This window comes from Danio rerio, chromosome 16 (genome assembly GCF_049306965.1).
Source record: "Danio rerio strain Tuebingen ecotype United States chromosome 16, GRCz12tu, whole genome shotgun sequence".
NCBI classification, from domain to species: domain Eukaryota; kingdom Metazoa; phylum Chordata; class Actinopteri; order Cypriniformes; family Danionidae; genus Danio; species Danio rerio.
Window position 1 is genome coordinate 32077501 of NC_133191.1, and position 17078 is coordinate 32094578.

A 17078-nucleotide genomic window follows, 5' to 3' on the forward strand; every position below is an offset into this window, starting at 1 on the left:
ATGTGACAGTGCAAACAAATTGTACTGTAATAGGAAAGCGTTTCCTTGCTTATTTATGCTGTCGCAGTTGCCTTTTTTTTAGTCTCTATTAGGTTTTTTTTTTCATTTGTTGTTCAGAGCTCATCTTTTCATATGCTAAGTGTGGAAGGTCTGTGTCTTTTAGTTTAAGAGACATTTTTCCAGTAGAAAGTGGTGCTGTCTTTTGGAAACAAACTGCCTTTGAAGTAGACACCATCTCTTTTAGAAGCAAACTGTGCATGATGAGAACAAATAAAGTGAAATCACAGCTCCTTGATGTGCTAATTGGAAATTACGATAAACAAAAGATCTGCCTTTGCGATCTGCTTGCTGAAGGATGCATTTGTCATTCAGTCCAGCAAACAAATCTAAGTTGGCACCACAAAGGACAATTATTTATCCCATTATCATCCACCCAATCACTCAAGGCTCTTTCTACCACTTTCCTTTATATTTGATTCTAGTCTACAGTATTTGACTTCCTCTGAAATTATTCTGAAATCAGCAGGTGTCCTGTTGCCATGGGATCTACTTGAAGTAAAAGGGGGTTGCATGTGTTTTTTTCGCCACCCACACACTGAGCCAGGTGTGTTTCTGGAGACGTCTGACCTGTGCTAGTGTCTTTAATACATGCCAGCTTTTCTTATATACAACTGAAGATTAAATTATTAGCCCTCCTCTGAAATTGTAATTCTTTTTTAAAAAATGCTGATTAATGGAGAGAATATTTCAAATAACTCATTTTGCTTGTATGTGCCATTTTGACAATACAAAATATTTATTCTGCAGTCAACTATTATTTATTTTAAAGTGCAAGTTAGGTTAATTTATTTAATTTAGGGGCTTTATTTAAGTTAGGGTGGTTGATAGAACCACTAGCCCTTTCACTCCCCCAACAAAAAAAAGATTTGGATTGCATTTCTTAACTTCTAATGTCGCTAGTTAACACACTCAATGTGTGACGTTTGGATCTCGGCGTGGCGAATACAAGAGAGGTAGGATCCAGGTGCAGCTTAATAAAAATTTATTGAACAAAATATTTGTGCAGGTAATCGTAGACAAAAATTGGAAATTTCAAGAATCAAACAGGGCAATCCAAAATCATAGTCAAAACAGTCATAAGGTCTTAACAAATCAAACTTAGACTAAGGCAAAAACACTGTGACAATAAATATACATGATGGGACTCACTGCAGACTGATGTGTGTAGGGTGTATATATATAGTCCAGATAATCACTAATTACGAGAGTCAGCTGTACATGTGTTATCAGCGGAGAACAGTGACTGGTGTGTGTAACGGCATGCAGGGATTTGTAGTTTATGGATGAGTTTGTAGTTCACCAGCGATCTTCCAAGAAGTGATCACTGGTTATCATAACACAATGCATTTTTTTCCAACACATTACATCATTTGTAAAATATCAACCTCTTACCATAAACCGACATATCAACCATTTGGTAAAGTACTGGAATTAATACATATACTATGAAAAATATTAAGTGTAAAAGCAATTTATTTGAAAACATAATAATAAACAGAACGGTTTTGAACACTAAATCATCTTTAATTTTTGAAGTATGCCATAAAATATTTCAGATTCTCACTTATCATGTTTCCTTTTATAATAAATCCAAAAAGAAGTGTAGTAGTGCAGCAGGATTATGTTTGTTAAATTTTTTTGTAAACCGGCACCTCTATGCGTGTAAACCATTATTAAAAACAGTCTTTATTTAAAACAGTCAAAGTATGGTCAAAGATTTGGTAGAGCAGGCAGTTAAAGGAGGCTAGTACCCTTAAAATGTGTAGGCCCTTAGAATCCTCCTAACTATCCCAACCCCCTAGCGGAGCTCCTGCTTATGGGTGTTTCAATAACTTAATAAGCCATGCCAAAGCAAACAGGAGGCGAGAATAAAGAGAATTAAACTAGAATTTAAATAAAATTTCTGTGTATTTGTGTATCGAATGTCATTATAAATCCTATTCCCACCAACTCAAGCTGATGAGTTTTTTTTGGTCCCGTCTTAATCTTATGATTAATAGTGATTTTGTTTCTCATCCTGTGGGATTCCCACGGGATTCCCATGACCTATGAGACTCCGAAAAAAACTGCCACCCACTAAACCCCATGCCTAAACCCAACCGTCATTGGGGGTTGAACAAATTAAGCAAAACTTTATGAATAATATTCAAATGAATTAGCCACTTAATCAGAAAGTTACAAATTGCTGTGGGATAGCATTGGTTTATTCTGTATCCAATCTGAAAAAAAAATTAAAATAAAAAATCTCAAAAAAATAAGTTTAGTTCTTTTTGTCACTATTGCATGACATGTTTGCATATTTCAATATTTTAAATTAATGTTTTGTTTAATTAAAATACAACTTAGACACTGATTTACAATGAAGATAACGTTCCCATTAGTGCTGCAGTACTCATTGAAGAGCTGTGCGGAATGTGTGATATTCATAGTCATCAGAAAATGGCTTCTATTTAGCTGCTGGTGGCAATTCAATTTCTGTAAAAATGAAGATATTCATTCAGACGTTTATAAAAGCCCCACCAAACTGAAATGACTAAGCTCCTCTGGATCAAGCTAGTGCAGTTATATCCTGTAATCCTGCCTGCTAAAGACTGCACTACAAACATCAGGGTTTTACAGCCGAATAAAGTCGCTGAATAGACAGGAAGCACTGCTTGTTCTAGATCCCTTTTATAAATGACATTTGGAAAGGCGAAAAGAAGATGCTCTTCTGCTGACTTCTAATATCAGTCATCATCTTTGTTGTAATCATAATGAAATCCTATTCAGATCTATTGATTGAGTATACAGTTCTGTTAATTTGTGCTAGTTTATGCATCTGGCACAGAAGGGGACAAATTGAATTCAGTTTTACATGCAGTCTGCTCTTTGTCCATCTTTTTGTTTACAGCTGTTCATTTTTTCATAATTGTTTTTGATATGTAATTGTAATTTTGTTAATCCATTGTCTTTCAATGTTCTGGCCAGGCTCACTCATGTTAATTAAGATAGACTATATATTTTTTTAAAATATACAATGCTCAGCATAATTAAGTACACCCCATTTTGAAAATAAATATTTTATCAATTTCTCAGTGAATATAGGCAATGCATTTAAACAAAACAGATTTATTAAAGTATAAAATAGTATAAAAAAATATAAAATTAAAGTATAAAAAAGTATTTTTTTATTAAGATTATATTTTAGTTACCAAAAATATCTAGAAATAGAAAGATAATACAATTAAATTCAAGCTAAATATTGCAAATTACAATTACAAACTTACAAAATTTCAACAAAATGTGACTTTTTTTTCTCCTCTTGATTTTCCCTTCTTAAAAAAATTTGTATTTAATATTTTTTTATAACATAAATTAGTGCAAAATAGATGAGGTTAAGGGTGGAGGCTAAGTGGGGGGCAGTGAACAGCCCAGTGCAACTATATTGGAATTATAATTAAAGATGCAGGAATAGACATAAAGTGCATTAAACAATCAGTATAAGGTGCATTATACAGTGAATTATGTAGTTGCTGTAAGTTGCATGATTCCAGAACTTATTTATTTTATTTAATAGTAAATCTGGTGAGTATTGTTTAACGGCTGAGGTTTGAGTTCAGTAGGTTTGGAGCTGAGGGAAACAAACCGTTCCTGAGTCTACTGGTGCGATACCGAAAACTCAACAGTATTTTATACACATTGAAGAGCTTTTTGGTCTGAAACAGTTCAGTTACCATACCAAACTATAATGCATGAATAAATGTATAATAAATATTTATGAATAAATATACAGTGCTCAGCATATATAAGTACACCCCTCACAAATATTTTCTTTAAATTCATATTTTCAATAGGAAGCTATAGAATATTAGATTTGTGCATATAGATTAGATTAGTCAGTATTGAAACTAAATCTGGAGCTTATCTAACAAAATAATGGTCCAAAAACAAGTACATCAAAATGTGTATGTTATAGAAAAATATTAAATACAAATTTAAACAAGAGGAAAAATCTAAATTAAATTTTATAGGATTTTTATTTTTATTTTTTTGCAATATTATGCTTGAATTTAATTGTATTATCTTTCAATTCCGAAATATGTTTGGTGACAAAAATATTAGTTTATAAATATACATGTAACCTTTTTAATAAATCTGTTTTGTTTAAATGCACCGCATTGCCTATTTTCACTGAGAAATGGATAAAAATATTTAAAATGCGGTCTACTCAATTATGCTGAGCACTATATATAAATATTTATATATAATATTTTCCTGGAAAAAGCATGACATGTTGTTATACATACATATACACACACACACACACACACACACACACACACACACACACACACACACACACACACACACATATATATATATATATATATATATATATATATATATATATATATATATATATATATATATATCAAACATTTTATTTTTATTACATTTTATTTCAAACATCATATATTTTATAGTGTTTCTAAATATGCTCTGTTGGAAAATAATCATATTCATTTCAGTAGTATTTTCAGTCTGTTCGTATTTCTCAGAATTTAGTTAAAGTATCATATTACCTGTGCAGATAATTTTGCAAAGCATGCGAGTCTTATCTGACTTTGCTTCAGTTTGCACAAACCAGGCAGATATGGTTCACTAACTGTCCATGTGTACGTCTGTATTCCTAGTATAACTCATGCAGGCCTATTAAAGCTATCCTTATCATCAAACCATTTGAGGAAATCTGTTTCTCCCCCCTCGCCTTCTCTCTCTCTCTCCAATTGCTTTGACATTTCCAGTGTGATAACGCATAAGCTTTTCATATCAGTCTAAATGTCATTGTGTGTTTCCTCTGAGCTGGACTTGCCGTTTATCTGTAGCCCATTCAGAGAGGTGAGTGGCCTCTGAGAGGAAATTACAGCCCGCTCACGACCCTCATCAGAGGATCACACCACTGGGCACAACCGGAAGCATTTTAACAGACTGACTCAACACACACACACACACACAAACTATGTTGATTTACTGTGTGTGATTATGGTCATTACAATTTCTCATAACGTGGTTGATACTCCGTGATAATGAGTTTGAGGAACTATATCTCTCTTAAAGAGACGGTACACCCAAACACACAGTTCTGTCATCATCTGATCGGCTTGATGTTGTTCTAATCCTGTAGGATTTTCTTTCTACTGTTGAATGTAAAAGGAAATATTTTGAAGAACTTTCAAGGTTCATTCAGGTCCGGAAAACATAGAAAATGCTTGAATATTATTTTTATGTTTAAAAAGTGCTTCGATTTGGATGAAGTGCTTAAATCTGCTTAAAAAAATGTATTTGTTTTACCTTCATAATGTATCTTATTAGTTAGTTATTAATATTTACCAATTTAAAGTTTATTTACAGTTAATACATTTATTAGTTGCTTGATTTTGCATAAAACAAGAATTCTGGAGTCTGTGCATGCGTAGTGTGGTCTGACTGTCTTTTGTAAATCTTCATTCTTTGATTGGACAGTCAGAGAAGACAAAATGCAAAGAGACTAAAACTTCATAAATGAACAATGCATGAAATTAAAATAAATATAGATTTTAAGATTAAAGATGTCACATTTAAGTTGGGATTAAATTATATCAAATGTGTAAACGACTGTAATTCGATGTTGAGCTGTGGGGTAAAAATTCCATGAATACTATCGACCTTATTCTTCACATACGCTCGGGTGCAGCCATCAGAATCTTTTTGGCTCAAGACTTCTGGTCTCATTCCCTTCCAGTGTCAGCTCGTAGGGTTGAGGGGCCCTTAGCAAAAAATAAATAAATAAATAAATAAAACAGTGAGAAGAAAGCACAAAAAAATACAATTTCAATATTTACTGTAAGTGTATACGTTTTTATTAACCGAAACAAATTTAACCTATTATACACTTGTAAAAATATTTACTCAGATTTAAACAAATAAGTTTGCAAGTTTTCCAAAGTATTGTACAGTATTGCAAATGAAAGCGCAAGTGTGTTGTAAAAACAAATTGTACATAAAACAAACTAAATAAAATACAAATAAATAAAAAAAGAATTGAAGAATGGCACAGGTTAGGCACCTGGGACATTATATTACTGAAGACTTTAAGAAATATTTCTAGGTTCATATTAAATTTGAGCAATTTGGAGAGATATGTGGAATCTGTATAGGAATACATTACGTCTTTCTAGTGCTGCTGGGTATGTTTCCAAAATGTTCTGCTTTAATTTATACTGTTGTTGTGTATTTATTATAATTTTCAGCTATTTATCATTTATGAGTTATACAGAGCTATTCTTTTAATTAAATGGGGAGGTTATTTTTTTCATGGTTCGTTGTCAATTGTATTGCGTTTATTGGGGTTTGTGCATTGCATACTGCACATTGTCCATGTTTAAGCGCTTGCGTTCAAAGTAAATTACAATAGCAGATTTCGTGGGGCCCTCCAAGAAATGTGGGGCCCTAGACGACCGCCTATTTAGCCTAATGGGCGTGCCAGTACTGTTCACTTCCATTGATTTTTTTTTTAAAATTAAAAACAGCTCAATATGCTGCTTAAAGTTACAAACTGATATTTTACAACTATATGCATCTTCTTTTTATGTTTAATCATGCAAACACTTGTTTGTAGTAAAATCTAATTCATTTTATTAAAAAAATATTAGAATTACCCTATTTTATTAATAACCTACTGAAGAACAAAATAGTAGTTGATAGTAACATTTTTATTAAAAAACATTAAAAAACAACACTCAAATAAAAAGCCATCCGCTTTTCTATTTTTTTCGACCCCTGGGGTGATTACGTTATATATAGCAGTAGCATCAGATGCAGCACATTGATTGTGTGGCACCAGATTATACTTTCTGACACCTTTACTGCACTCACGTACATTCTAAATATATACATTCCACAACTGAACATTGTTATTTTGGGGGTTTTGGGCTGAAAAGTTTAGGAACCCCTGCCATAGGCGACTGAATCGGAAGTTCTAAAACAATCGTAAAAACGAGCGTACATCCACATCGCAGAATAACGTCTATACTGTACTTTAAAATTTACAAATAGCAGCTGATGTAATGTGGTGAAGTTTGTATATGTTCACATATGTAATTTAGCCACACTCTGAAAAAGAGTAGGGTTTGGAAAAGAAAAAAGAAAAAGTTTTGCCATCATTTACTCCTCCTTCACTTGTCACAAACCTGTTTCAGTTATTTCTTTCTATGATACAAAAGAAGATATTTTGAAAAATGTTGGAATCCTGTAACTATTGTTTTTTCTAAAAATGAAGTTATTGGTTACCGGTTTTCATCTTACTTTAAAAAAATCTAAAATCTGACACAAGTTTGAAACCACTTAAAGGGAAAGTAAAAAGTGAACTATCCCTTTAAAACAGCAACTTACTGATCATGCTAAAATTGAGCTTCATACCTTTCAAGATAAAAGCAACTAAAAGGACAGCAGTGAGAATAGAGCAAATACAGCTTCTGAAAATAACAATATGGATATGTTTGCACAAGCTCTGCAATTCACTGGTATGTCAACAGTTGAGGAAATTAAAATGCACTGATAGTTATGATAGTTTGGTTGTAAATCATGAGACTACATACTGTAGATGAGACTGCAAGATGGTTTAATTAATACCATGCTAATTAAGACCTCAATTAATACATTTGCATAACACTTTCTGCTAGTGATGTGGGGTCAACTGTTTGACTCAATACCTTTACTCTGAATTTACCCCAACCCAGAGTTGACTCTATCACAGGAATTAACTCTATGTAACATTCAATCAACTCTGTATTCTGCATAATATTCAACCATGACTTTTTTTCTGTGACTTTTTTTTTTTTTGCTGTATAACTGACATAAGGTGACAGCTACGAGGTAACAACATTAATAGCTAGCTAATTTGATTTTCAAGGTAATACAATGGCTAAATAAATCATATAATGATACTTTCAATGTTGAATGAATTTAATGAAGTAAAGACCTGGTGGCAGCAATTTTGAGTTGACTTTGTAAAAGCTGAAACTGAATACCTCCACTTTTTGCATTATCCTGAACATTTTAAGCATTCATTTTGTGATTTAAAAAATGGGAAATATTCTAATTTTTCAGGCAAAATTCACTTTAAAACGTGAAAAACTTTTAGAGGGAATAGTCTGCATGTTTTTATGAAAAAAATAAAAAGTCGGGAGGTCTTTACTTTTTTAGGTGTTCACTCATTGGCTATATTGAGGGATCAATACATGAAAGTTCTTACATACAGCACCTATCATTTTTAACCTTTACAATATATTAATGACTGATGTTTCTGTGAAGCTAGTTGTTTACTGTTACCAATTTCCTGTAGAATCTACAATAACTTACAGGCAGCAGTTTGCCAGTAACTTACTGTAAATCAATTACAGCAAAAATAAAAGAGGACAAATTCTTCAGCAGGATAATGCTCATTCTCATATACTTCAGCCTCCACATCAAAATACCTGATAGCAAAAAAGATCAAGGTGCTCCCGGATTGGCCAGCCCAGTCACCAGATATGAACATTATTAAGCATGACTGGGATAAGATGGAGGAGGCATTAAAGACCATTTATCTTGCTGTATATGTATTTACAGAATTGTATGTATATATTTACTGTAAATACAGTAATTTTCACCATGCAACTTTAAAATCCAGTTACTGTCCTACTGTAAAATACAGTTTATATTATAGTTAAATGCTGTATAATTTACTAGAAACGTTAACAGTGTTGTAAAAAGGCATCATTTGAAATAATAGTCAAGACGGTATAAAATCAAAAATCTGAAGCTCATGTTGTTAATGTTGTTAAAGTAATAACATTAACTCTTTCATGACAAATGTGTATTGTGATCAGTGCATCTTTTGTATAAATGGTCATATTTTAGCTGTTAAACTTTGTTGACTTTGACTGCAAATGATAGCCAGACAGGTCCTGAACCTGGAGAAGGTTGACGTTTGCACTGCACTGTGTCAAAGTTAATGTTACTTTTGTGTTCTGCTGTGATTTTGGAGTAATGAGCTCAATAACCACACGCTGGCTCTCTGTTTTCCCAGGAGTCACAGGTCTAGTGCAGATTGATGAGAATGGAGACAGAGAGACTGATTTCGCCCTGTGGGACATGGCTGACATCAACACTGGCGACTTTCAGGTCAGTGACGATCACTAACTTGCAGCTTACTTATGTGCCTGCCTTTATTTTTATATTCAAATTTTAGGGATTTTGGATGTTTTCATGAAGACAAAAATGTGTGCAAAAAAGAATTAAATGACAGCATAGTTACTTTAAAAAACATCTGTAAATTGAGGTTTTCATTTCATATCATGGTAGTTAGTATTTTACCCCTAATTGTGTTCCCATCTATATGAACATATCTGTGCATGTAAGTGTGACGTCACGTGAAGTGGCTTTCGGGTCCAAGCGATCTATCAAACTAATTCCCACAATTTTTCACCACATAAATGCATTTTATGGAACAACTTTGATATTAGAATTAGAAACAAATCTGCTTTTCTATCCACATGGTTTAACAGAACTATAATTGGGATTCTCTCAATTTTTGATAAGTCTGGCAACTTCTTGTCTTATGAACTATTTATGTCTAATAATCCTTTTTCATTACCTTTTAAAGAATTTAATGCTGTGCAAAAAGTAATTCCTTTAGGCCTAATTCAATGTATAAATTCTCATTTAATTTTTTATGAAAATGTTATTAAAGAACCAGAGCTGAACTTAAATAGAATTAGTCATTTGACAAAACATTTTTATAAATATATTACACAAATTTTCCAAATAAAAAGTTTAATGTTCCTAAAGGCAAATTGTGCATCCTTCATTGACCTAATAGACTGGAATAAAGCCTGCCTATAACTCATAAGTACTGCATTCCCAATAAAACATAGTTTTGTTTTTTAATTCTTCATTAAAATTATCCAGTGAATAGTTCTATGGAGGTTGATAGTTCATGCTCATTTTGTATAACTGAAGACGAAACCTTCATACACAAAAAGCTTTTGGTATAGCTTATACTGTATCTCCATGTAGGTAATTACATTGCTTCTTCCAGCCCCCTTCAACTACAAGATATTTTTGTCACTATAAAGGTAAAACTGATATATCAGAGAATTATTAACTTTTTTATTTTGTATGAAATTTTTTTATTCAAAAATAAAAATCTCGAATTTGCAGCCTTCGTTTTTTTAAATACATTTTTACATACAATTTTTTTTAAATTGATGTTTTTATTAAATCTCTTAGACAGGTTAAAAGCAAGAAAAGTGATAGATTCTTTGATTATTATCATAATCATTTTGGAAATATCACGGATACATACAGTTGAAGTCAGAATTATTAGTCCCCCTTTGAATTTTTTTTCTTTTTTTTAATAATTTTCAAATTATGTTTAACGGAGCAAAGAAATTTTCACAGAATGTCTTATGCTTTTTCTTCTGGAGAAAGTCTTATTTGTTTTCTTTCGACTAGAACAAAAGCAGTTTTTAATTTTTTAAACACCATTTTAGGGACAAAATAATTACCCCCTTTGGGCAAATTTTTTTTCGATTGTCTACAGAACAAACAATAACCAATAACTTGCCTAATTACCCTATCTTGCTTAGTTAACCTAATTAACCTATTAAGCCATTAAACGTCTCTTTAAGCTGTATATAACGTAATAATAAACGTTTACAAGGTGATGTAATACTTTTGAAAATCACAATCGTAATATGTATATACCCATGCCTAATATCCGATGGCCAGAAAGTGATTCATTTATAAATTCATTCATTTATAAATTCATTCATTTATAAATTGTTATAATTTTGGTATTTTTTGGTATTTTTGGTAAGTCCAGAGACTGATGTGTACACCATGATTTTACATAAAATTCACTTTAATGAGTAATATTACTAAAAAGGGGCCATAATCTAGTGGCTTGGACCCGGAAACAGTATTCCATACGTCCCTAATACGCCACGACTTAACAAGCGGATTGGTAGGTCCACAACACACATGCACTTTGCTTATTACCAGTGTTGGGTAAGTTACTTTAAAAAGTAAGATTAAAAATTAAAAATGACTGACTACTACTGGAAAATTGCAATTTGATTATATTGCTTATATTATAACATCCAAACTCCACACAGAAGTGCCAGCTGACCTAGCCGAGGCTTAAACCAGCGACCTTATTGCTGTGAGGCGACAACGCTACCCACTGCGCCACTGTGCAGCTCCTTTTTAAAACATATAAAACAAATAAAAATACTAAATAACCTAAAGCTCTTTCAGTAGTTAATTATTCACTGAAAAATATTACCATGGGTTTAACACAGCATCTTCACGAATTCAAAAGATTTAAAAAGATAGTTCGCCCAAAATCTAAAATTCACTCATCATTTACTTAATCTTCACTTGTTCTTTTTTTGATCTTTTTAACACAAAAGAAGATATTTTGAAGAAAATTGGAAACATGTAAACATTGACATCCATAGTAGACAAACACATAATATGTCTGCAGTTGTGGAGACAAACTGTAAACGCTCAAATGTTAAATACTTGAAATCTGGAATATGTGAGTGCATCATGCTGCTTATGTATCACTCCCAATAAGCGTGCACAAGCCACATGCTTACATTGGAAATAATGAATTCACGCATACAAAAGACGTGATAAGTGAACAGCTTCTTAAGCAGCTGCTTCTTCTCACATTTTTAGAAGTTACCTTCACTCCCAATCCTACACAAAAATCCAATTTATCATGTTTAGGCTGAGTTGGGCTGCTGTTTTTGGATGCCGGTGTTCTCCTTGGTGACGAGGATTGTCATAAAATGCTTTCAGTTCAAGTACTTGAACAAGTTGCTGGTCAAGTTAAAAGCAGTTGAAAGTTCTTTAGGGTTCTCCAGCATTTAAAAGCACATGCTTATTAAGTTATGTTGCAACGGAAAACATGATTTTAAAAAAGCCTTTTTTTTCTAAAATCTATATTTATGTAAGCAACACAATTACACTGACATTCATTCATCCCTTTATTAATCTGGGGTCGCTACAGCGGAATGAACCGTCAATTTATCCAGCACATGTTTTACGCATCGGATGCTCTTCCAGCTGCAACCCATCACTGGGAAACACACTCATACAGTACATTCTCATTCACATACATACACTACAGACAGTATAGCAATTCACCTGTATCGCATGTCTTTGGACTTGTGGGGGAAACCAGAGCACCTGGAGGAAACCCACACAAATGCAGGGAGAACAAACTCCACACAGAAATGCAGACTGACCCAGCTGAGACTTGAACCAGCGACCTTCTTACTGTGAGGTGACAGCACTACCTATTGCGCCACTGCGTCCACTACACTGACTTTGGTAACTGTAATCACATTGCACAAATTGAAAATGTAATTCGTTACATTATTGCGTTCCCCAAAAATCTAATTAGAACACAGAAACACGTTACACCAATCTCTGCTTATCACACACACAGGGATGCACAGCAGCACAAATAAATATTTGAAAGGATTCAAATGCAACAGATGAATTATTGTCAACATAAGTATAAAAATGCCTAGATATCTGCATACTACTGATTATTAATAGCAACCTGTACATATATTCATATATTGTTACATATACACTTGTAATCATGTTTATCTATCCCTGTACATATATTCATATATTGTAACATATATACTTGTAATCATGTTTATTTATCTGCACACTACTGATTATTAATAGCAACCTGCACATATATTCATATATTGTTACATATACACTTGTAATCATGTTTATCTATCCCTGTACATATATTCATATATTGTAACATATACACTTGTAATCATGTTTATCTATCCCTGCACATATATTCATATATTGTTACATATACACTTGTAATCATGTTTATCTATCCCTGTACATATATTCATATATTGTAACATATACACTTGTAATCATGTTTATCTATCCCTGTACATATATTCATATATTGTTACATATACACTTGTAATCATGTTTATCTATCCCTGTACATATATTCATATATTGTAACATATACACTTGTAATCATGTTTATCTATCTGCACACTACTGATTATTAATAGCAACCTGCACATATATTCATATATTGTAAATCTGTTCATAGCTTATCCAACCTGTATATAATATTCATAGTACATCCATCTGTAAATATCACCATAGTTTTCTATAACTGCACTTTATAACTTATTCCTGTATCCTGCACTTGCTGCTATTGCACTGCTGGTTAGACCTAAATTGCATTTCGTTGCATTGTACTTGTACATGTGTAATGACAATAAAGTTGAATCTAATCATGTCATAGTGGATAGTCATTGCGTGTACCTCTTTAACCTTGCAGACAAGCAGATGTTTTCTCACTAGCGAAGTGTTCAGTTTTTTGGCTTGCTACATCCACCATTTAAATAGCGAATGCAAAATGGTGGGATCTCTCGCTTTTAAAGTGAATGGGAGATGAGACTCATCTGTCTCATCTGGGAGATGTTTTTTTAATACACATTACACCCAAAACACACCCATAAGTCGTAAAGAGAATGAAGACAATCCTTTAGACCACTGTTTTTCCCATCTTAAACCAGTAAAAGTGGACTTGGATATGCCCTTAGTGCAGCACCACGTGTCACCTTAATTTGAATAATATGAATGCTTTATGATGCTTTTGTTTTGAATAATAGATGGATGAAATGCAGCCTCATTTTCTTACAGCAGATACGTTTGTGCTTGTTTGTCATTCAAACAGATTTGCCTTTGTTACAGGCTAATGAATGAGAATATAACACCTGAATCTTAAAAATGGCAAATTGGTGGCATAAATTTTAAACCAGAGCTCACGCACGCACACACACACCCTTTTTGAAAAGCACTTGATTGGTAATAGGGAGGCCAGGCTGTGGGAAGGTTAATTATGGGATACATATTCAGTCAGGGGAATGTTGCTTTGCTTGTGTGTGTGAGTGTGTACAGGAGAGATGCAGGAGGGATTTTAAAGATCTCAGCTGCTCTCTGAATGACTCTTGTGTTTGTCATTTTAAATTTTTTTACTTGTTATTTCTGCCATTAAAACTGTTTTCCACTTTGCTTCCTGTGTGTAAAAGAAATTACTTGATGAACACTTGAGTGTTCCTTGTGTGTTGACGTCAAGAGGTCAAGGTTCAGTTAGCTTTTACTTGTAGATGCTATATATAAACATTTAAATACACAAAAAGCATCTTTTACTACTAAAAGACTTCACGGAGATGTGTTCAGTCAAAAATTATTTGTATATTTTAAATACATTGTATGTTAATTTCAGATTTTTTAAATTCTTTAATTTTAGAAAGGCTGCATGGATTGATCATGCAGACAGAATTTATTTTAGTTATATGCTGCTACTATTTAGTTTATATTTAGAAATTTCATTTTGGGGTGACAAGGTGGCTCAGTGATTAGCACTATCGCCTCACTGCAGGACATTGGTTAGAGTCACAGCTGGGCCAGTTGGCATTTTGCATATTATCCCCGTGTTCAAATATAGGCTTCCTCTGGGTGCTCTGGTTTCAAAGACATGCGCTATAGGTTAATTGGGTAAACTAAATTGGCCGTAGTATATGAGTGTGTCTGAGTGTGCATGGTTGTTTCCAAGCACTGGGTTGCAGCTGGAAGGGCATCCGCTGTGTGAAACATATGGTGGTCAAGTTGGCGGTTCATTCCGCTGTGGAGACCCCAGATCAGGGACTAAGCTGAAGGAAAATGTTATTTATTTCTGTAATGGCAAAGCTTAATTTTCAGCATTATTATTGTTCCAGACTTCACATGGTCCTACAGAAATCATAATATACTGATTTGGTGCTCAAGGAACTTTTGGTAATTAATATTATCAATGTTAAAATCAGCAGCTTACTCTTATTGTGGGAACTGTGATAAATCCGTAATTACGGCATAAACAAAAGTTTAAAAAGAAAAGCATTTACCTGAAATAAAACTTTGTTTTATTGTGCATTTGGATGACTTATGGCAGATGTGCTGAATGTATGACCATGGACCACAAATCATTTTTAAAGATAACAATGTACTTGCTATTCAAAAATTAAGTATTCCCAACCCCGTCTCACCTCCTCACTTTTATCATTAATATTATTACTTCTACTTTTGTTTTCATTATTATCATTACTGTCCTGACTTGTCCTGTTATCTCATTATTATTATTACAAGTATTTCTACCATTGTCATTATTCAGGTTGCTGCAGTTGTTGCAGTAGTTTTAGTAGTTTTTAGTTGTAGTCATAGTAGTAGTAGCGGTTGTAGTTGTTGTTGGGTTTTTTAAGTAGTAGTTGAAGAAGTATCTGTAGTAGTAGATGTTGTTGGTATAGTGGTATCAGAAGAAGTGGATGTGGAGTAGTAGTAGTAGTAGTAGTCATTGTTGTGTAGTAGTATCAGAAGTAGTAGATGTTGTTGATGTAGATGTTAGCAGTCATTGCTCTAGTATTAATAGTAGGACTAGATGTAGTAGTAGTATCAGTGGTAGTAGTCGTTGTAATAGTATCAGTAGTAGTAGACATTGTAGTAGTAGTTGTTTTGGCTGCAGTAGCAGTAGTAATAGTTGTAACATTAGAAACTCACTGTAGTAGTAGTTGGTGTAGTACTTGTGATTTATTTTTATTATTGTTGTTATTATTATTGTAGTGGTTGTTGTTAATGATTATTACTGTTGTCCTTTCTTGCTTGTTTACTGTCAATATTAATATTATTATATCACCAACAATGTTGTCACTCCTTAAAAAAAATAATTAAAATTAATAATTAATTAAACAAATTAAGTATTGATAGATTTACAGAGGGAAATTCTTCATTTTCTTCACTTTGGTATTTGATGCATTTTCATGATTTTTTCATTAAAAAAACTGACTTCTGACATTTTAAATGGGAGTGTAAATGTCCATCAATCTAAAAGACATCAATCAAAAACCACATAAGCTTTTATTATTATCAGATTTTTGGTGTTTAAGGAATTGAAACTAAGTAATTGAGTCTAGCACTAAACAGTTTTATCCAAGTAGATTTTGAATGCAATTAATGATATAAATACAATAATAACCCTGTTATTATTAATTGTTAATAACAATAAACCCTGTGACTGTTGTCTTATTGAGTACTTCACATTGCTCTGCAGATTGTGGCAGTGTATAATGGCACCCAAAAGGAGATGAATATTCTTCCTGGGATGGCTATCCAGTGGCCAGGTGGTAAAGTCCCTATGGATGTGCCCACCTGCGGATTTAAGAACGAAAACCCTGCCTGTCGAGCAAGTAGGTTTCATACACTAGCTGTACAATACTACATTTGCTTCTTCTTCAAACAACTTATTTAAAGTGAGCCGAACCAACATAATTCTTGAGTTTTTTTTAGGGACAACTTAATTGTTTTGTTTAATCTACTTAAATTTGTAAAAACAATTACATTAACTTAATCGTTTTGTGTTGGGACAACATGAAGGAATTATATTGAACCCAGCAATTTTTACAGTGCAACGCACACACAGTACTTATGCACTTCTAACTCTCCATCACTTTGCTTCTTCCTTTTAGGAACCATCGCAATGCACCAGATGATTTCCATTGTGCTTTTCCTCATCCTCATCATCATCTTCACTGTGACTGTTTTTATATACAGGTGAGAGCCAGTAGAGTGTTTTAATACCTGATTATGACTCAGTCATTAAGTCAAAAAATGTGGCTGTGTGTGTATGTGTTCACAGAAAGCTGAAGCTGGAGAAGGAGTTGGTTGCTCAGTTATGGAGGATTTCCTGGGATGACATTCAGATGAGCCATCTGGAAAAGGCCCTGAGAAGCACCGGCAGCAAACTCACACTCTCACTAGTAAAACAAAGACGCTGTACACACTACACACCAGGATTTGAAGTTACCTTGTTTATTATAGGGCCAAAAAATGTAAAATCGGAATTTAAGATAAGA

At 33.1% G+C, this 17078-nt stretch overlaps 1 protein-coding gene across 1 annotated transcript in view; it reads left to right on the top strand.

Annotated features, from left to right (window-relative positions):
- Positions 1 to 17078, top strand: part of npr1b (natriuretic peptide receptor 1b) — an 87620-nt gene that overhangs the window by 45683 nt on the left and 24859 nt on the right. The window contains exons 6-9 of the mRNA XM_009292394.5: positions 9149 to 9243; positions 16277 to 16412; positions 16692 to 16776; positions 16862 to 16982. Of these exons, the coding sequence (XP_009290669.2) occupies positions 9149 to 9243; positions 16277 to 16412; positions 16692 to 16776; positions 16862 to 16982 (437 nt within the window). The remainder of the gene's footprint in view (positions 1 to 9148; positions 9244 to 16276; positions 16413 to 16691; positions 16777 to 16861; positions 16983 to 17078) is intronic.